The sequence below is a fragment of the Gekko japonicus genome, unplaced genomic scaffold (assembly GCF_001447785.1).
Source record: "Gekko japonicus isolate JY-2015 unplaced genomic scaffold, Gekko_japonicus_V1.1 scaffold145, whole genome shotgun sequence".
Lineage (NCBI taxonomy): Eukaryota > Metazoa > Chordata > Lepidosauria > Squamata > Gekkonidae > Gekko > Gekko japonicus.
The window spans coordinates 1,448,484-1,470,395 of record NW_015173678.1 but is presented as its reverse complement, the minus strand read 5'-3'; the positions used below and the strand labels follow the sequence as shown (position 1 = coordinate 1,470,395).

Genomic DNA, 21,912 nt, shown 5'->3' with positions numbered 1-21,912 from the left:
CATAAATGTCACTTTGTTGGGCCAGGCCCTGAGTGCCATAAAATGAATGCCAGGTACCAGAGTTATAAACTTTATAAAGGACAGCAGCCTACAAAAGCCATTTGGGTTAGGAACTCACCACCGCATCTCAAAATTCCAAAGGTCCCTGCAGTCAAAAGGGGTTTGGTTTTTTTTTTGGGGGGGGTGTCCTGCTTTAGAATATGGTTACCACTGGTGACCAGTAACTATATTGGTGGACCCTTGGTTATATGTAGACCCAGAAGATGGGAAAATATATAATAAAGAATAAAAATCTATCATACACGAACTCATATAATTTTTATATCTTACAGTCAGCTCCTTCTCAGTTTAATGAGCTCTGACTTTTTAATCCAGGCCCTGAAAATAAAGAAAACTCATCATCACAACATTGATATTTAGGGTAAGGGGGAAGACAGCATTTAAAAGCTACTCTTCTCTCTACTCACTGCAACCGCCTTCAATGACTGCACAATTATCCAGTGTATTTCATCAAAGAGCTTATTGGTGACTTCTTTCCCACGAATGCTTTCTAGATACAAGCGCAGATTGCTCACTGTCCATTTGCCACCATGGATATGATTGTAATCATCCTACATAGTTAAGACATCAAGTCAAAGTCTATAGATAACAGGGTACTTTTTAACATATTAAAGCAGGTCAGCCAACAGAAGGTTTATCAGCTGCGAAGCAAGATTCTCAGGACTTTATTTTATTTGATAAAATGTATATCCTTTCTGCCTTCAGAAGGGCCACCAAGGTGGCTAATAAATTAAAACACACATAAACTGCATACAAGCAAACTGCTTTCCTTTCCTTTTCAGAGCTCCTCTGATCACTATATTTTGACCAATGACTAGTACTCAGGGGTCATTTCGTAGAAAAAGAGCTAGGGGGACTCATTAGCATAACTCATTAGCATATGCCACACCCCCTGACATCACCGGAAGTGTGTCCTCCCCACAGCCGGCGGCGACCTCCAGCGGGCACCAGCAGGGAGCTCCAGGCCCCGCCCTCCCGCACCTCACCCGGAGGGATGGCGTCCCCCCGCGTCCCCCCCCCCAAATGACCCCTGCTAGTACTAAATTAGCTTCTAAAGGAAAATGTGACAGACAGGAATTTAAGCAACTAATAAGGTTATATTTGCATCACTGTCTAGCATCAGATAGGGAATAGCATCCCTTTAAAATTATTAAACAATAAACATGATAAAACAGGAAAAATCCAATGATTCCTAAAAACAGTAAAAAAGAAGTTCAGTATTTTATAAGATAAAGCATCAATTTTACCCTGGCTACAAGAATAAAGACAATCTGAATATGGAATATTACAAAATCTTCCATGCAAAACTTCAGAGGGGTTAGCATTAATATGAGCTATAGCAAATGCCCTAGCATGATGAGGAATCATTAAATATCTTGGGTTGAACGAACTCTTGTGGGCATGAAATATCATGTTATCATAACCTCAGAAAGACAATGCTTGACAACAGAGGGTCTCTGCTTTTCCCAGCTGGAGAAAAACAACTGCTCCTGCCCGCAGCAATCCTGATACATTTTAATCTAAGTTTTGCGCCAGTTGTAATCTTAAAGACAACAAAATTACTTTTGTGAAAGAAGAAACACACTATCAACGTGACATCTCTCTTCAGGTTTTGTATGTAAAACCTCAATGGATGGTTAGCTGGAGAAACAGAAGGATTCCACACAAGGATTTTGCCCCATGAGGCAGGATGCCCCATTTTGAAGGGAGCCTCCCCATAACATTGTATTCATCCCAAGCATGACTCAAGATGCTTCCTCCTTTACTTCAGCTTAAAGAAGAAAGGGTGGGGTGGTTGCAGGCCAGGCCTCCATGTGGAAGCTTCAATCATAATCAGGCCTGTAGGTATCGTGGGGCCCGCCCCGTGGTTTTTGTGGGGCCCTCCCCCGATCCTCAGTTCCCCCTCCCTCCCCACCCCCTGATTGATTGTCTTGTCGGCACTCTGCTGGCTGACTCAGGAGAGGAGCAATAGGACTCAGGGACAAATACAGAAAGAGGAGCGGAGCCAGTCCCCGTCCTGACCTCAGACCATAGGCTGCCTTATTTGGAACACTGGGCGGGCTCTAATCAAAGAGCCCGCCAAATACATGTTAAGCCATGCCACCACTTCCTCCAACTCCTGGCAAACTACAGCAGCAGAGCATCGGAACCTTTCTGCCTGCCTGTCCTCCTGCACGGCCCCAGGCCATAGCTCTGAAAACACCCACTATATCTAAATTATCATTTAGTACCAAGCTCTTCAGGTCCCCTATCTTGGCTTAAGGCTTCTTAACATTGGTATAGACACCTGTACCTCCCCACTTTCCTCGGCCCTTAGGTTTCCCCACATGGTCCTCCTTTACTACCCTACTTTTATTCTCGCATTCTAGCCTGTCCCACCAATATTTTCCCAAGAATTTACCCTTTGGGATAAGTCGTTATGAACCAGTCCAGCTCCTATTTGCTTTCCTCCAGGAGTTAGTTTAAACTGCTCAACCACCTTTTGATATTAAGTGCTAGCAGCCTGATTCCCTTTTGGTTGAAGTGAAGCCAGTCTCTTTTGTATGGGTTCAGCTTATCCCAGAAAGTTCCCCAGTGCCTAACAAATCTAAACCCTTCATTAGTCTTCAAGGTGCAACTGAACTCTTACTCTTTTTACAGGTATAAGAAACCACAACATTAAAAAACCAGTGGGGGGACATTTTAACCTTTCAGGACATTCAGTTGCTCAACTAAGAGTGGCAGTTCTCTTACAAAGGAATTTCAAAGGGAGATTAAAAAGAGAGACTGATGAATTGCAACTGATAATGAAGCTCAATGCATCCTACTGGGCTGAACTGAGACCTAGGTTTCTTCTCTCTTTACCAATGGCTGCTATTGTTATTTGATATCTGAAATCACTTCAGTCTCCAATACATAAGGACAAATGGACTCACATCCTAGCTGTATCTGAAGGTGAGCAGTGACTCATGAAAGCTCAAGCCCTGCCACAAATTTCATTAGTTGTTAAGGTGCTTCTGGACTCTTGCTCCCTTCCACTAATAAAGATTGCTTGCTGTGCTGTTAGATTTCTTTTATTATTTTTGTCATCTGTTAGAATTGGAAAGGAGGATCCCGCCAAGTGAAATAATGTGTTGCTTTCAGACTGGACAAAATCCACTCACTGCTAGCGATGATAATAAAAAGTTTAAAAAGCAAAGGGGGGGGGGGGTAATGTTAAGAAAGGCAGCCAGTGAAGTGGGAGAGGACAGAGGGAGACCACAGGTTGAACTGGAATATATGGAACTCAAAATGTATTTTTAAATACTTAGCCATCTACTTCCAGTCATTAAGCCATGGAATTCAATCCAAGTGTTGTAATTCCTAATCAAAGTCTTTTTGAAAGAAAATCCCAGATAGACAAAGAGAAATCTATTCTTTAAAAAAAAAAAAAGCTTTTCAGAATAGGCCAAAATAATTTCCCTTTAATTCCCCTTATCCCAGACGCATCGCTTTCCTGCCCCCCTTCCTTTATTACTGTGAGTGTGTGTGATCAAGTCTCAAAGTAAACAGAAGAGCAGGGCTTGTCAGAAGAATCGCCCTTTCTCCCTTCTGTCTAAAGAAGTATGCATGCACAGGAAAGCTCGAATAAAACTTTGTTGGTCTTGAAGGTGCCATGAGACACACACTCCCCCCCCCCAGGTCACCAACCTCCAGCCTCAAGGGACTAAACATGTTCCTTGAGAGCCAAGAGTTCCATGCATCAAGCATACATCCACAATTTCTGCCCAGTGGGTACATAACCATACATGTTGCATCATACATGTGGCACTCACTGCAAAATGCAGGATAGCCTCCACTCCCTGTTGGCCTTCTACTTTCATAGCTGGTTTTGTTGCTTAGTTATTAACTGTGTTTGCCTAAATCCTTTACCCAGAAGGTCGATGTGTCCTGCTTAACCTACCTTGTTCAATGCTGAGCTCACACCAAAGCTTCACTCATTTGTACTTATTTGTCTGTGGGGCTACCTCTTGTTCCCCCTCCCACGTTTCTCCCTCTGCTTGTGCACTCCCCATGATGCCGTCTGCTTTCTTAGAGCCTTGACCTCTGATGAGCTTGGTGTACAGCTGAGACCTGTGGCTCCTTCCCCAAGACTCACATAAAGTCTATCAGATGACTCACTTCAGTCATCAGAAGCCCCTCTCCCCGCACTGGGACCTTGTGCTAGAAGCAAGCTTCAGAAACCCCACACAGCTTAAATAGGTACCAAAAAGGTACCAAATAAACAGGTACCAAAAGGACAAGGTCCAGGAGGCGGAAAGTATTACAAAGTAGGGCCACAATACAAAAGATCATTATATTACAACACAAAAAGCAAACGACAACACGATCCAGTCAAAAGTGTAAAATCCAGTTAGAGAGTGGATCACATTAGCAGGTGAGGAAGTGGCAAAGCAAGCTGCAGAATATTTGTCAACCTCTGGTGGTGGAAAGAGATGCCAAGCTGCAGCCATCTTATGGTGACTCCGTAGGGTTTTCAAGGCAACAGACAAACAGAAGTGATTTGCCTTTGCGTAGCAACCCTGGACTTCCTTGGTAGTTTGCCATCCTTGGTGGTTTGCCATACTAACCAGGGTCAACTCTGCTTAGCTTCTGATACCTGGGTTGGCCTGGGCCTTCCAGGACAGGGTTCATCAACCTCTAAGAAAGAACAACTACTTTCTAGTTTAAGCTATGCTACCCACCCACCACAAGTCTCCTTAAGGAATGTAACACATTTCAGCATTCAGTGTATAAAGCTTCAGATGAGACACACTAAGAGACAATGACAGGCGGACGGATGTGGCATTGACACAAGTGGTATGTTTTTCTCTGTAGCACCTGATAGTTCTCCCTACCAAAGAACAGAACAGCAGGTAAGCAGCTCCCAACCTCCAGCTCCTGCCTGGTCTCAGCTGTTTTCAGCATATGGCTCATACTGAGAAAGGGCTGAAGGGATCATCCAAGAGTTGCTCATGTATGCACTTGCTAGGGGAGGTGAAGGCATCTCAGTTGGCATACACCTTCAGATCACTGTTGACTTCTAGTACAGACTACATCATGGGTGGGAGGGCTAGACTGATGGAGTGGAAAGGTTGCTGAGATTAATATTTATAATGAGCTCTCAAAAGGTGGTAGGGGCACGGAGCATGAGGGACTGCTGGCCAAAATGCCAGGGGTGGGGGGCAACCCATCAGCCTGATGGCATCCCCAGTTAGTGTGTCTGATGGTGCAGCACCTCAGCTGTGACTGGAACTCCTTCCAAAGCTGACTGGTAGCTGGCCCCATCCAGCTGTTCCTGTGCACCTGGAAGACTGTTCTTGTGGGGGAGGGACAGGCTCTAGCCTGACCTCTTCCTTCTATTCTGCTGCTGACCTGCTCGTCGCTGGGCAAGAGGAAGGTTTTGCCTTCTTGCTGACATTCCTTTAGAAGGCTCCTGTTTGCCACATGGGTGCTCATCCCCTGCAAACTAAATTGACAGAAAGCTTCTGTGAATGTATACTTAAGTACTCTCTTGTTGCTGCCCTGCAGTCTGCTGCCCTGTTGCCTGGCAAAAGTCTGTTGCCCCTAAACCCCACCCCCAGAACCAAACCCTTCTTGGGCATTCTATCTGGGCTCCCTCTGCTAAGTGAGCTGCAGATGCATGGGAGTGCTGTGGCTGGAATGGGTATGCTCCCTTCTCTGCGTGTTCACTTGACAAAGAGAACATGGCTGCAGGAGGGGACTCAAACCTGCATCTGTGAAACTCCCTGGCGTCTATTCATTCCAGGGCTTACCCCACTCATACTACAGTCCTACACATTGTGAAGGGTGCTGTGTTCACTTTCCCCCCTCTTTTGGTGTGTTCTGTATGGGAGCACCAATGGGCTGGCAACAGGCGTTTGGGGTCACATTGGTGTGTGCCAGTTGGCCATTTCCATCTGTCCATCACAGGAACATTGTCAGCATGCTACATCACAATTGGTGGACTGCAGTGCGACTGTTATGGACCCCCATGCAATTGCTACACTCTTGGCACTTTAGCATGAGGGGTTTTATTTACCACCTTCTTCTCTGCTGAGAGAGTTCAGGGTAGACTAGTAGCACTGTGCGGAGTTGCAGGTTTTAGTACTGGACTGCAAGTCTAACACACTAGGAAAGAGGTCATAATCCAGAGAATGGACAACATTTCATTCAATAAATTCAACTCATAGATTCATTCCAAATAAACTAGGTTGAGATTATATGAAAAACTTTAACTTACCCCATGCTTCTGAATGGCAACATTTGTAAGATGCACAAACATGTTGTCCAGTTCACTTGTGCTTGGTGTATATTTGACTGTGCAAAATCGACAAAACCCAAGTTTATACCTTAAACACAAGAAAAGGAAGATAGAAATATACCTATAATTTTAAATAGTTATGAAAAAGAGATTCTTTTTATATACAATGAACGATTTGTGCCTTGGATAAGTTAATCATGGAGCCAACAAGAAAGAGGAATTCAAATTCATCTTAATAGTCTAGTCATGTCAGTGTTCTTACCAGGGAAGTGGAAAGGCTGTCAGTCAACATCAATTTTTGTTTTTTAAAGAATCCCGACAGATTGCAGACTAACTTCTGCCACAAGTAAAGGGACAGAAAGCATTACAGATAAGCTTTGATGAGAAAGAATCAGCAGGGCTATTGGCCAGGGAAATCTTTTCCCTCCATATTTCACAGATCTCTTATGTCAGCAAGCACATAGACAGAGGTGATCCAACTGCCATTAGATTTGAACAATGACATTATGCTTAGATTTGAACAATGGTTCCTTTAAAAAGGCCGTAGCTACCACAATCAGTTTTCACTGAAGGGAAGCAGACTCCACATTCTCCCCATGTCTGAACAAATAACTATAACTTTTTCATAAGTAGTCCAGAATCATCAGTCAAATAGCAGAGAAGCCAGTATTTCAGGTGACACCAAATTCTTCAAAAGCAAAGACTTGCAAAGCTATCCAGAAAGAAGATATCAGAATACTGCAAAGGGAGCACATCTTTAACCACTGAGCTACAAAGGGGGAAAAATAAACTTCTGGTAAATACATAAATACTTATCCTTTTTTGTTTTGTTAAAGGTCTGATCTGCCCTTAGAATACAAGAAACAGAATTCTCTAAATACTATTGTTTTTGAGTGTCACCAGCACAAATGTCATATGTTAATAGAATTGTGTCTCCCTCTTATCAATATGCCATGGAGAATATAGGCAAATTCAAATGTACACACACAGATGAAGTTTACTCTTCCCCCACTTATATTCCCAGAATAATATAGAGAGGGCTAATCAGAAACCAGAAGAGAAATCCAACTTACATGTAACACCTCAGAGGACGATAAGTAGATACTAATACATACAAACGCAGATCAAATTTCCTTCCACCAATCAGTAGCGGATTATTTATATACAGGGAAATCACATATGCTTCTTTGGAGGACTGAGATACAAACCTAGATAAATTATATTTAATTTTTTCATGTGTTAGATGTTTTAAACTATCTCTCTTTTTAAAATAATCTGTAGAAATGAAAACAAATTCAAATTACATTTTAGTGCTAATATGTAGACAAAAATGAACAGGACCATTTATTAAGACTTTGCAAGACAGCACTTTCCTTTATCACAAGCATTAAAAGCAAGGATGATCAATACACATGTCACCCAAGATGCTTCATCATCATTAAAAGAACTGTGTGTTCTTGTAGGTTTATGAGAATGTAAAGGTTTTTCATGAATACAGAGATGCATTTTAATCATTATTCCTGTTTGATTCTTGAATCTGGTAAACAACTTCATTATGCTGTATGATAATTTACTGCTCACCCTCTACCTATATGTATGTACTGGTAATTTCCATTTTTGCCACTGTCTGTCTTGACTCTTAACTGGCCCTTCCTGGCAACTAACCCCCCCTCCTCTTTCTATATGTAACGGTTGAGGTGTGCTTGCACACGTAAGTTTATACCTTGAATAAAATTTTGTTGGTCTTAAAAGTGCCACTGGACTCAAACTTTGTTGTGCTGCTTCAGACCAACATGGCTACCCACCTGCATTTTAATGATGATTGCAGAGGTCATTTCGGGGGGAATCGCGGGGGATCGCAGTTCCCCCGGGTGAGGTACGGGGGGCGGGGTAGATGACAAAGCCCCGCCCCCTGCTTCCGGCCACCCTGCTTCCGGCCCTCATTCAGCCAGGAGGAGGCAGGAGAAGAGGGAGGGTAAGTTGCTTCCTCCCTGCTTCTCCCCACCCCTGCCTGCCTGGGGCCAGGGAGGGCCTTCGCAGGGCTTCCTTGCACTCCCGCCAGCCTTGCAGGTCCACCGCCGGGCCCCTCATGGGGCTCGGCAGTGGAGCTGCAAGGCTGGCGCCGGCGGCTGGACCGTTGGAGATGGGGTGTGTGGTCTTATGACACACTTCTGGTGATGTCAGGGGGTGTGGCCTTATGACACACTTCCGATGATGTCAGGGGGTGTGGCATATGCTAATGAGTTATGCTAATGAGTTCCCCTAGCTCTTTTTCTACGAAACGACCCCTGGATGATTGCTTTTCCCTGCTCCTGTCAAAGAAATAGATTCTAATCCTTTCTCCATGTTAATGGGCATGTGATGCTTCCCATAAGGAAGAAAACATTCCATGCAAAAAACTACTTCTAGAAACTTGCGCAATTAAGATAAAGCAACTAATGTCAAAACATATACTAAATCATAGGCCTCACTCCTTTACACAGTTACCACTAAATTATTTTAAATATTACACAAGAAAAGATGCCTATATAACTGTAGCATGCAATGGTTATAAACAGGTATCAGGAAGAGATAAGAAATCACTCCTTTAATGGAATGTGACTAATTCACACAAACATGCAGACTGTAATATGATATCAAAAGAGGCAGGAATATAACGAAAAATGTATTATTGTATATGTAATCACAATGTCAAGAATATGTATCACAAAGAATTGGAAGTCTGACAGTATTCCGAGTAAGGAAGATTTGATTAGCACTCTTTTTGAAGTAATTGAAATGGATAAGCGGAATATGTTTTTGGCGGGTAAATCAGAGGAACAATTTAAACAGAAATGGCAAAACGCCATAAAATGGTACGAAGAAAAGTTGTAATGTAATGTTAACCCCCAATTGTTAGAAAATGAAAGATTAATGTATGTAAATTATGGAAAACTGAAAATAAAATAATTTTAAAAAAGAGGCAGGAATTATTCCTTTTCATAGAAACTTACGAAGATGTTTTGCTGTCTCGAGACCACTTTTTAATTTGTGAAAGTTTATTGATAAGGAATATCCCTTTCCCTTGAGCTTTTCCACAGGGTTTCATAATCCAGGTACTAGACGGGTTTTTACGGAATTCTTCAACAAATAGATTGTAATCCGCTGGGAGCATAAAGGTGACAGGCACAAAGTCTACAAGGACAGCATAAAATTGTCAAATATATCAGCATGTTCAAGAGTTCTCTTCTTTGACTATCCATTTCTACCTAGTTACCACAAAGTCAGTAAGTTTGCTCCCCTTTCAGTGCTCCAGTTCAACATGGGAGCAAACAGAACTTTGTGGTTTGTTTTCTATGCACATTATAAATTGTTTGGATCTTGTATATAGTTTGCTTTGCAATGAAATATGTTCTAGGTAAGTAAAGAAGGGTGTATTGTGCATTTCCCAAAACATATTTATTTACATATAATAGCCTTTCTTGCCAAGACTCAAGGCGGACTCCAAGATAAAGCAGTGCAATCGGTCAACATGAGACAACCAACGAACAATGCAAATAATAAATGGAGGAGAGGAGAACAATGTAAGCTGCTTTGGGTCCCCACTGGGGAGAAAGGTGGGATATAAATGAAGTAAATAAACACCTGAGGCAAGCTGTACTATAAACAATACAGAAAGTGCATCACAAGGTGTAAGATGATGCAGTGAAAGCAAGGTGATGCCTATTATTATAATCATTGCGGTAGACTACAATCTTGTTCCATTATAAAGGGACTTTCCTGGACTGTTCCATTCTACAACAGTTCTGATCGGTTCTTGAACAATACTGTTTTGCACATTCTGCAGAATGACAGAAGTGTGGGAAGCTTCTCAGGCAGACCATTCCACTGATAAAGCACATGAAGAGGCAGCTGCTGATCTTACCCATTTGGAGGGAGGCATCTTTAGAACGTGGACCAGAGCTGGAGAGGCAATCCTACCTGTATGTACGTCCAAGGCCACTAAGAGCTTTGTAGGTGATAACCAGAATCTTGAATTGAACTCGGTAACCGGGTGTCTGCAGAATGGGCGCGACGTGCATGCTCCACTCAGTTCCTGAGAGTAACCAGGCCGCAGTGTTCTGCACCACCTGGACTTCCTGAGTTGGCTTTAAGGTCAGACCCAAGCAGAATGCATAACAAAAGTCTCGTTTTGAGGTAGTTACACCATGGATGCACATGGCCAGTCAGCTGAGTCAACACAGGAGGCCATCACCAGGGCTAAATGAAGCCAGCGTAATGCTTTATTTACAGCTATACTGCATTTACAGCAGTGCTGGGTCCAGTATAACTCTAAGGTGCCTAACTGAATCAGTAAGTGTCAGCTGTACCCCACAAAAGATGTGGAGTACAATGTCCCTCAAGAACTTGGCCTTTCCAACCAGGATTACCTCCATTTTGACAGGATTCATTTTCAATTTGTTCATCCTCAGCCATTTAACCATACCAGTTAGGCTCTGGGTTAGGACCTCTACAGCACTGTCAAGTGATTTGGGGAAAAACAGAGAGCTGGGTGTCATCAGCATATTGATGACAGCCTACTCCAATCCATGAATGATTTCCCCTTGAATAAACATTCAGGTGGGTAGCCGTGTTGGTCTGAAGCAGCAGAACAAAGTTTGAGTCCGGTGGCAACTTTAAGATCAACAAAGTTTTATTCAAAGTGTAAGCTTTCATGTGCAAAGCACACTTCTTCAGACAAACTGGAATAAAAAAAAAAAACCCAAGGGGGGGTATGGGGGGGGGGGGGGGGAAGGGGGTGGGGGCAGCCATTAGGAGGGGATATGCAGAGCCAACATGTATATGCCGAGCTGAAATTGGATCAGGTGTCCTGTAAGAGCAATGGATGGCAGCAAATTAACACGTAAATGCCCCACTTGCAGCCAGTCCCACTTGCTGCCGCCACGTTCCCAGTGAGTGGGGTGGTGATGCATATGCCTGAATCCCAAGCAGTGAATAGCCACTGGGAAATCAGCCCTGCACACCGCAGCCCCTGCTGCTCACAAAAACACCCTTTAAAGGGTCTTTTTGCAAGCAGAGCATGCAGCCAGTGACAGCCTCTCTCCCTCCTGCAATATTTAAAGAGCCCTCCAGCTGATCGGCAGGCCACTTGCTCCCTGCCAATCAGCTGAAGCCCTTTAAATCTTGCAGGAGGGGAGGTAAAGGGGTGGCCCTGGGTGATTACTCTTGGGGGCGGGACTTGGGGGCATCTCCACCCACTCCTGGAATGCCCCCCAAATCCCCGTCGGGGCAACAAAGAGACCTGGCAACCCTAGTGCAGCCACAAATGGCTGCCACGAGAGGCAGAGCTAGTAAGAAAATGGCTGCTGGAGCTTACCTTCACAGTGAAGATCCTTGTGCTGCGGTGGTGACTGCTGCCAAAGCAACATTTTTTAAAAATCTTCCTAGCCAATCAAATTTCCAATGGCCAATCAGAATCCATGGTGGGCAAAAGCCCCACTAGGCCATGCCAACTTTCTAAAACACAATTGGCAGGCACTAAGAAAGGTGCTGACAGGCATAATGGCACCCACGGGCACCATGTTGCGGACCCATGACTAAACCAATCCAGGGCAGAACCCTTAATCCCTACTTCTACTTTCAGATGCTTCAATAAAATGGCATGTTCATCAGCTGTAGACCCTTTTCAGTCTGGTTTCAGGCCAGGCTATGGGACAGAGACGGCTCTTCTAACTTTTGCTGATGACTACTGTCTGTATGTAGACAAAGGTCAAACCTTTCTGTTGCTCTTACTGGATTTATCTGCAGCCTTTGATACTGTAGATCACGCCATCTCATTGAGGCAACTGGAGACAGAAGTATCAGGGGATCTTCATTGAACTGGTTCAAATCATTCCTCATGGACTGGACTCAAAGGCTTACAGAAACTATTCAAATATAATTTCTCTTCCCTTAATTACCAGAAAGAAAGAAAGACAGAAAGAGAGAGAGAGAGAAACAAAGAGGAGAGAGACAGAGAGAAAGATGAAAAGAAGATAGAGAGAAAGACAGAAAGACAGACAGAGAGAGAGAAAGACAGAAAAAGTCAAAGAAAGAAAGAGGTGGAAAGAAAGCAAATAGACGGGAAGAGAGGAAGGAAAAAAGGAGAGGTGGAAGCCAAGCAAATAAATGGGAGGTAGGAGAGAAAGAAAGGAAAAAGGAAGGAAGGAGAGAGTAAGAGCAAATAGATGGGGAGAAAGGTGTGAAAGACAGAAATAAGGATGGTAGAAAGGGGCCCTTTACAGCCTCCCTCGGAGCTGACTGCAGGAGAAAGTGAGCCCAGGATCTTCTGTGCTGCCAGAGTTTGTTCACTTTTAGCCAGTTAACCAATGCAGCGATTCAGGACCTCTACCAGATCACCAGGAGATTTGGATAAGGATGTATAGACCTGAGTATCATCAGCATATTGATGACAACCAACTCCAAAACTATGAATTATTTGTCCTAAGGGCTTTATATAGAGATTAAAAAGTATGGGAGATAGAACTGCACACTGTGGAACCCCACAAGATCGGTCCCACACTGATGATGAGTGGTTTTCAATAGCCTTTGAGAACTATGGTTCCAGGGGATGATGGGGGGCACTGTTATTGGGCAATTAAATGTAAATGGGGAGGGTTAAAAGTTCTAAAAGATTGACACAGTTCATAAGAAGTACAAAGATGATAAGTTTGGATGCTAAAAAAAAAAAAGCTAGTTAGAGGATCTCCTCTCTTGGGTTTTTAGTCAGTAGTGGGTTCTTTACTTTCTCCCTTATATGTAGTTTTCCCCTCCCCCTTTTCTGTTGTAGTTTTTTGTAGTGTTAAAAAAATCAATAAAAAAAATCCCCTCCGGGGGCTCAAAAAAGAAAAAAAGAAAAAAAAAGAAATCAGTTTGAAGAACCTTACCAGAGTGCGGATAGGCGTTGGGCAATTTTCAGAGACTTTAGCAAGTTTAGACAAAAGTAAATGATCCATAAAAATGGCGTGGAAAAAAGCAAAGAGAGATAAACAGCCAAAAGTGAAAGCACCGGGGAGCATGAGCCCACGACCGGAAGAGACCACTGAGTTCTCTAAACTTTTGGTGGACTTTTTGCACCCTCTACTGGACCAGATGACTAACATCAATCAGCAGCTGACAACTCTAAATCAGAACTTTGTGACTCAGCAGCTCCAACTGTCTAAAACTACAAAAAAGATGGAGCAAACAACTGAGAAAGTAAAGGAAATAGATGCCAACTTAAAAAAAGTTAAGAAAAAGATGCAAATACTGGAAAGGAAGCAAGCTACGGATGAATCTCAACTTTTACAACTGCAAATGGAGAAAGCTAACCTGGTCCTCCGGTTCCAAGGGGTCCCTGAATCTAAAGCTGAGAATCTAAAACAACTTTTGAGCGATGTATTAGCTCCAGTTACAGATTTAAAAGCGGAATACCTTATAAGCGAAATGGATGTGGTCTATAGGGCCTATTCCGTCTATATCAAGAAAAATAATCTGCCTGGCGAGATAGTAGTTAGATTCTCAAAGAGACACATGAGGGACTCTATCCTGAAAGCAACTACAGGAACACCCTTGAAAATTGGAGGCAACACCATCAGGATTTTAAAAGACATCCCTTTTGAAATAAGGAAGAAGAGGAAAAAGTATAAAGACGTAATCCTTTTTTTTTTTTTTACAAACAAACAACATTTCCTACAGATAGTTAACCCCTGAAGGCATCATTTTCAAACTGCAGGACAAAAAAGAAAAAAACTAACTCTGCTTCCAAAGCATGTGAGTTCCTGAGATTGCAACTGGGAGAACCAGCTGAGGACGCTAAAGAAGAAGATGACAGCAAATCTAGTGGTGAACTGGACTCTGTATCTTCCGGTGAGGATTTGGCTTCAGAAAAAGGTGCAGCTGCCCCTAAACGAGAATACCAATTGAGGATTCGAAAAGATAAAATAAAGTGAAGGCTGATGGACTCTGAATGGTGCCTTAAAGCATGTGATATAAATGATGCTCTTGGGGTTTTCTTTAAACAGTTAAAAATTGTTAAAAAGATAAATAATTTAGCTTAATCGACTATGCTCAATGTAATGTAAGCATTTTAGACTAACACATATATAAGCTGATGTAATGATCTCCTATACTTGGGGTTTTAGTTGGTAGTGGTTTTCTTTCTTTTCTCTATAGATGTAGATGTTCCCTCCCTATTTTTTCGTTGTAGTTTGTAGTCTATAGAAAATGCAATAAAAATCCCCTCTGGGGGGCAAAAAAGAAAAGAAAAGACTGGAAAAGCAGCATGCATAGTTATGTCTCACAGTCCAATTTTCAAAATCCCCACTGCAATATCTCCCAGCTGCACAGGAATACTACCTTCATCATACATCCTACCCCAGGACTCAGCAATACAATTAGAATCCTACAGCACTCCTCACCCTCGGCACCTCAAAGAAGCAATAAAGCAATCCAATGCGAATCATAGAGGAGTCAGAGTTGATGTCACTGTCCAACTTTGAAAACATCCACCCCAGTATCTTCCCACTCTCATCTGCATGGGTGCCTTATCACACATCATACCCCCATACAGAACTGTATAGAGCCAATACAACTATAGGGGTTCTACAGCACTCAACATCCTGTCCACTGTAAGGTATGAAGCAATGATGAGCCAAGACAAATATGCATTCTTGTACAGGTGTAGTTCCTGAGTATCCTAGCAGATGATGCAGATTATTCACCATCTAAAATATTTTATCAAAAGTATCTAGGAGAGTTGTCATGGGTTTTACAAAAGCTTCAGAAGCTCCTTGGTTTATACCAAAAAGGTGAAGGCAAGGAAGAAAGCACTTAGATAATTCAGACCTTAAAGTACTTATCTTTTATCTTAATAACTATGCTGTTATCACTTGTCTTGTACCCGGAGATATGAGTAAGATACAAAATTCAATGGGAATGCAAAGACAGGAAGAACAAAAGCAGCAAGAATCCAGCATGTTGCACATGGCACTGATTTGTAAAATTCCAAACATTAAATATCTCATTTTTCACATTACAGTCATTTTAATCAACTAAGCCAACTTACCTAAATAAAGGTATTTTCCACTTTCATCTTTCTCAGCAAGAGGACTACCTTCTTTTTCAAGCTCTTTTCTATACCTCTTGATATTCTTAACCATTAAGTCCTTTCTAGTGAGCTCATAGTGGTTTGGGAAATGGTTGACAATCTGGTCATCAGAGAGGCGGTAACCAGTTTCAACACTGAAAACATTCCGAATAGTTTGCACACTCATCCTGTGAAGATAAAACTGTTGCTAGATCAAATGATTTTGCTTACAATGTAAACAAAATATAATCAAAAGTATATTGAGCCATTTGGATAAATGTGATTGCAAAAAAGAAAAGAACAGATATGTTCTCCTATTGCTCTGTAAAGAAACTCCTATCACTTTTCCTACCACTTATCTCCCCCATCCAGTAATTAACTTTGAGAAAAATTATTCTGGCACACCTTTAGTGAACCCCTATACCTTTGACAGGAAGCAGAAAAAGAGGCAGAATTCTCAGAATGGCTGTACAGTGGGGAAATCAGAACAGCTGCACAGTGCACCTCAACTGTACTACAAGCCCTGCTTCCTCAGAAAGCACCATGTTAGCTCAGCCCTCCTCATTTCAAAATAGTGGTATTCAGAGGAGTATGGGAGCTTGTGACGACCTCTTATCTGGGGAGGTCTAGTTTTACTTTAAAATGTTCTTTATGTTTTATTCTTAGGGTTTTCGGGCTGCCACCAGGGAAATCTAGGTTTTCCCAAACCTTTTCCTATAATATTTTCCACAGGGTAGGTGTACCTTGGGTCTTAGGCATTCGTGGTACTATGTGGTCCCAGGAATAATTCTTTACTTAGCTGGTAAACTTGAAGTAAATAGGATTTATTTAACGAAGGTATAAACACGAGGGTGAACAAGGTAAACAGTTCTGGGAATGATTTGATCATATGCTTGGTGTCTCTCACAAGCCTCCCCTTTACTGACAGGGAGGATAAAGCCACTTTGTAACAATATTTCACGGTACTTTTCTTAGAGAGTCTCAGCTTTCAATTGTAACTCTCATATCACAGAGACTTTACTCTTATTTCACATAGGAAACGTCTCACACAGAGACCTCAGGACAACTCTCATATATATTGCTCCTACACAGCACACTCACTCATCAACTCTCTGGTTAACTGTTTAACTCCGAACTAAGCAACCCACACAGGGAAGCCTCTTCTTATCTGTTTAACTGTTTTTTCTCAACTGTCATACCTCACAGACACACCCTTCAACTGACACTCGTGACTGACATATCGGTTCAACCACACAGCATTCATTCCAAAACCCCTCCCCCTCTCTGTCACTCACCAATCATATCACTTGCCTGAGTTCAGCATCCTAGTCTGCCATACATCCATACAAACCACTTTTAAAGACACACACACAATAAAACATGGAATCGTTACAGAGCTCTTTAAATGCTCTCTAAATAATTGACATGAACTGTGTGAAGCTTCTCTTCTCATACACTTGAATTAAACAGGAATCTGGCAGAGGTTCTTAATTAAGTGGCTGGGCAAAGCCTGGAAAGGGGCGACCCCCAAAAGAACTCAAATCAAGCACAAATAGATCTTTATTATATTGATGAAAAATAAATTATATCACAGATTTAAAAGATTTTCATTTCAGACTCACCCTCAACACTCAGTTGAGCCCCAGATCTCAATTATGGAAGATAGGGCTACTGAAACCTGACAGCCACATAGACAGACAGCCTAAAAGTCAAATTAATTGATACAGAGAGGAGAGATCACTACTGTAACCTCAGGCTTCCTGAAAGTGCAGAGGGCAGGGATGTGGCAGGCTTTTTGGACATACTCCTAGGGGAACATTTAGAGATGCCAGAGGCCTATGAGCAGACAAAAACAGCTTGCCATGCACTGGGCCACAGGCCTACCCCACCCACCGTGACTAAGAAAGATGACCTATTGGAGAAGGCTTGTGGTAAAGATTTTGGAATCAGGTGATAACCACCAAGCTCTGTATTTGTTCAAGAGTTTCCCGAAGAAGTTAGGAATCAGAAACCCAGAGAAGTCTTCAGAAAAGAATCTTAATTTCCATTTCAAACATCCAGCAACACTCTATATTTAATATAATAATCAGCTGAGGTGATTAACACACCAAATGCTGCAAGGAGATACCAGAACCTGCTGAGCAGTAACTACCTAGCCTTTCACCATTGTGCCAGAAATCAGCTGTTTTTAAACCTGCATAATGCTCAGATAAGGTCTCCTTATTTGTCATCAAGACAAATTTGTCATCCCTTTCTTTATTTAATTTTTTATTAATTTACAAACACAAAAATAGATATTAACACAATAATCAACTACAATCATACATATTTTATTTATTTATTATTACATTTATATCCCGCCCTCCCCGCAAGCAGGCTCAGGGCAGCTAACAATGTTTGGCATAGTGTGCCAGAATCATAACAATTAAAAACAATTGAATAATTGAACAGTTAAAACAGTTAAATAGTTAAACAATTTAAATTTGAAGTGCTCACAGTATTAAATCACAATGGCATGCCATGTAAAGGCGTACCTAAGGATCTCAGTCTCAGGACTCCACAAGATGGTAAATACAATGTCAGTTAGGCTGGCCTTACCCCACAGTTGTTAATTGTGGGCACTCATGGTACTGGTGGCGGCTTTGGGTTTCTTGGAGGTCGGTGGGTGATAGGATCTGTCCAAATGATTATTTGATAAGATAATGTCCCCTTTTGCAAACTTTTTGAGTTTGGAAAGTGTAGTTTTGAGAAAGTCAATTTGCCCACTGTTAGGTGCATATAAAGTCGCTATTGTTACCTGGTGATCTTCCAGTTGTCCCTTGATGAATAAAAATCTACCTAATGGGTCCTTCATTTGGGTTGCTAAGGTGAATCGTAGATTCTGTGACAGCAAAATAGCTACTCCCCATGATTTCGTGTTGCCAGGAGCTAGGTACTGTGACTGGAATTTTTTTGTGCGAAAAACAAATCGCAGCAGTACTATGTCTGGCCTTAGTTTTGTTAAGTTATCAAGAACCCTTTGCCTCTTGATAGGGTTGCTAAGGCCTCATACATTGGAAGAAATAATTTTAAAATGTGGCTTTATTGTTGTTTGTTTAGTTTGAAATGGATTCCTCTTTTGTTTAATGGATATCCGATTTGCTTAACTTATCATCTATAGTATGAATTCCTATTATAATCAAGATGGGATTTAAGCCTTTGCGGTCTTAGCTCTTAAAGTTTAATGGCTTATTAGACTAAAACTTCCTTAGAAAGATTTTTGTATGATTGTAAAGTTCTGGGTGTCAGATTTTCCCTCTCTGGTGTCAACTAGCTTAATATTGGTTCCCCCCTAAGGATGCTTTTCTAGAATATGAGTGTGAATAAAGTTCAAAAGATGTTGCTTACCAATAGTGTCCTGAGATCTGTGAGATTAAAAGATGTTTCTCTGGAATCACTGTTCGTTCTGCTTACTAACTAGAGGTTGTATAAAAAGTGCAGTATTAGGTGTTGGTATATCACCCTCGTGTCCCGTGTAAATTTTATATGGCCAATAAATACTAGATATTGTGTAGGATTGTATAAAAATAAATTAGGTTTTTTTATATAATATTTTAATTGGTTTTATAAGTTATCCTACATTCTAAAGGTAAGGGTACAGGGGAAAACCTATCACTAACGTATTACAAGTTTTGTAAGCTGACACATGCCTACATCACTCCTGCAATAATATTGGTATTATGATAAACATAGAATTACAGAAGCAGAGATATCAAACTTCCAACAATTAAAGTTTATTTACACTTAAGTCAAGTAATATTGTAATCCGGGGGGGGGGACATTTATCTCTTGGGCTTTTTCTTCACTTTTGACGTTTTGGGCGTTGCTGCTCCTTTCTCAGACTCTGACATTAAACTGCTGGAATCACTTGAAGAATTATCCGCTTCTTCCTCACTGGGTTCCTGTCCTTCTTCCAGATTAGGGTCCTCGTCTTTACCTACGCCCAATTGTTTTTTCAAAAAGTTTTTGGCCTTTTGAACAGAGTCAATTTTAACTTTCTTGTCATTGTATTTGAACACGATTCCTTCTGGGAAGCTCCATCTGTAGATTATTGCTTTGTCTTGTAGGAAAAGAATTAAGTCTTTATACTGTCGTCTTCGTTTCCGGATCTCAAATGGAATGTCTTTCAGAATTTAAACATAAACAGTCATCTATAATGTTCTACAACTACATCATCTATGATATCTAAATCATACATATACAAGACAAACTACAGACACAAAACATAAACTACAATAATTTCATACATTTGTCAATCAAAACTTGCAGAAAACTTACTTACATACATTCTTAAATTTGCACTTCTGTGCACTTCTGTTCTGAAATTTTCAATGTTCCCAATCCTTGTAAATCATCAATAATGCCCAGACTTTCTGGTAGTTATCTTTATATAAATTATTATTTTGTCCTTTTACATAAATGTCCAAGTATTGTATTGTTGTTTTTAATAACAGTATATTCTGTTATTTTCTCTCTCTCTTCTTGTTCTTCATTGATTGCTTCTAATAACATTATATTGGTCTTCTTTTTATTCAGGTTATACCCAGAATAGGCTCCAAATCTGATTTTTTGTTCCATTGTATATTTTAAAGAAATACTTGGTTTCATTACTGTTATAACAACATCGTCCACATAATTTTTCATCTTATATTCTTCTTTCTTTTATTCCAATGGTCCAATGGTCCTAATATCATGTCTGATTTTTATGGCCAATGTTTCCATTGCCAGGATGAATAATAATGGTGATACTGGACAGCCTTGTTGGGTTCCTGTTGTTATCTTTTCTCCAATAGGGAACCATTTACTAGAATTCTAACTTGCTGATCAGTATAAATACTTTGCAACCAATTTAAGAATTTAATTCCAGTTAATATTTTGTAGTACTTTCATTAAAAATCACCAAGACATATTATCAAAGGCCTTCTCTGCATCCAGAAACATAAACCTTGTTTTTCCTCCTTTTCTCCTTGAATGTTCAATTGCATTCAACAGATGACTAATATTATCTTTCATATATCTTTTTGGAACAAATCCCATTTGTTTTTCATGAATTAATTCTGGAATGCATTTTCTTAGCCTCTCAGCCGTTATTGTTGCGAAAATTTTATAATCCATATTTAACAATAAGATTGACCTACCTGATTGTGGCAATAATGGGTCATTCCCTTCTTTATGTATTAAGGTTATATTTGCTTCTCGCCAAGCTGGCGGTATACGCTTTCTCTCTTGTATTTCATTCATTACAGTTTGCAAAGGTATTGCTAATATGTCTTCAAAACATTTATAATATGTTACTGTGAAATCATCTGGTCCGGCCCCTTTATCATTTTGAAGGATTTTTTAAATAGTGTGATCGATTTCTTGTATTGGTATCACTTGATTTAACATTTTTCTGTGCTCGGGTGTGAATCTTTTAATTGGCATCTCATCTATAGATTCTTCTTTGTAGAGATCAGGGTGTGTGTTATTTTTTCAAGAATTTCTTGTTCTGTGCAGAATATTTGGTTTCCTTTCCTCATCCCAGGTATCCTTTTTTCCACTTTCTTTTCTTACACTGTGTTCTAGATATCTTCCAGATTCAAATGTCTTCTGGTTTTAAATATATCAATTTCTTCTCAATTTCTTCTACTTCTAATAAATGCTATTGGTTTTTCAGTTGTTTCATTTCATTCTATTTCTTCTTACTGCCAGTGGTTTTATGTTCTTGTTCCAATATCTTTATTTTATCTGTTGATTTCTTTAAAAAGTCTTGTTTTTCTTTTTTCTTTCTTGCAGCTATTCCCAATAGAGTTCTTCTGACACAGGCATTACTGGCTTCCCATATTGTTGTTTCCATGATTTCACTTGTATTCTTCATGTTGAAATATTCTGTCAAACCTTTCCTACATTTTTGTTTTACTTCATCTTGTAGTAGAATTGTGTTGTTTAATCTCCATCTTTCTCTCATACTTCCATTCTTCCAGGTTAGCTCTACTGAATTGTGGTCCACTAAGATCTTGGGCAATCTCTGCTCTCCTGATTTTTATAAGTAAAGGTTTTGATATCCGAACACATATCTATTCTTTTTTTATTCACAATTCATAAATTTCTGTAGTGCACAATAATACAAAACATTAATCTTGTTTTCCAACAATCCTACAATTATTTATTAATAGAAAGTATTCTCAAACTAATCCGTTAAATTCTATTATACCCAATTACTAACTAAGAATTACTTCCTATTCTAAATCCTATTATCTTATACCACCTGCTAAATGTGCTTCCATTCAGTTGCTTCAGTTTTTCCCCATGCTCGCTTCAAATACATATATTTACTTCATAATTACACTGGACAATCTTCAATTTACTATTTACTATAACATAATTCCAGTTAACTATTCTTCAAAAGAACCTGTTTCACCTAAAAAAAGGGGAAGAAAACCAAATGGAGATGCCTCTCATTCCTGGGGCTGAGAAACTCAGCAGG

The 21,912-nt window shown here is 40.7% G+C and overlaps 1 protein-coding gene across 1 annotated transcript in view; it reads right to left on the bottom strand.

Moving 5' to 3' along the window:
- TTLL1 (tubulin tyrosine ligase like 1) overlaps window positions 1-21,912 on the bottom strand; it is a 40,857-nt gene that overhangs the window by 12,500 nt on the left and 6,445 nt on the right. Inside the window, exons 3-7 of the mRNA XM_015422980.1 lie at window positions 15,387-15,595; window positions 9,316-9,496; window positions 7,396-7,530; window positions 6,302-6,410; window positions 468-611 (exon numbers count right to left, since the gene is read on the bottom strand). Coding sequence (XP_015278466.1) covers window positions 468-611; window positions 6,302-6,410; window positions 7,396-7,530; window positions 9,316-9,496; window positions 15,387-15,595 — 778 coding nt within the window. The remainder of the gene's footprint in view (window positions 1-467; window positions 612-6,301; window positions 6,411-7,395; window positions 7,531-9,315; window positions 9,497-15,386; window positions 15,596-21,912) is intronic.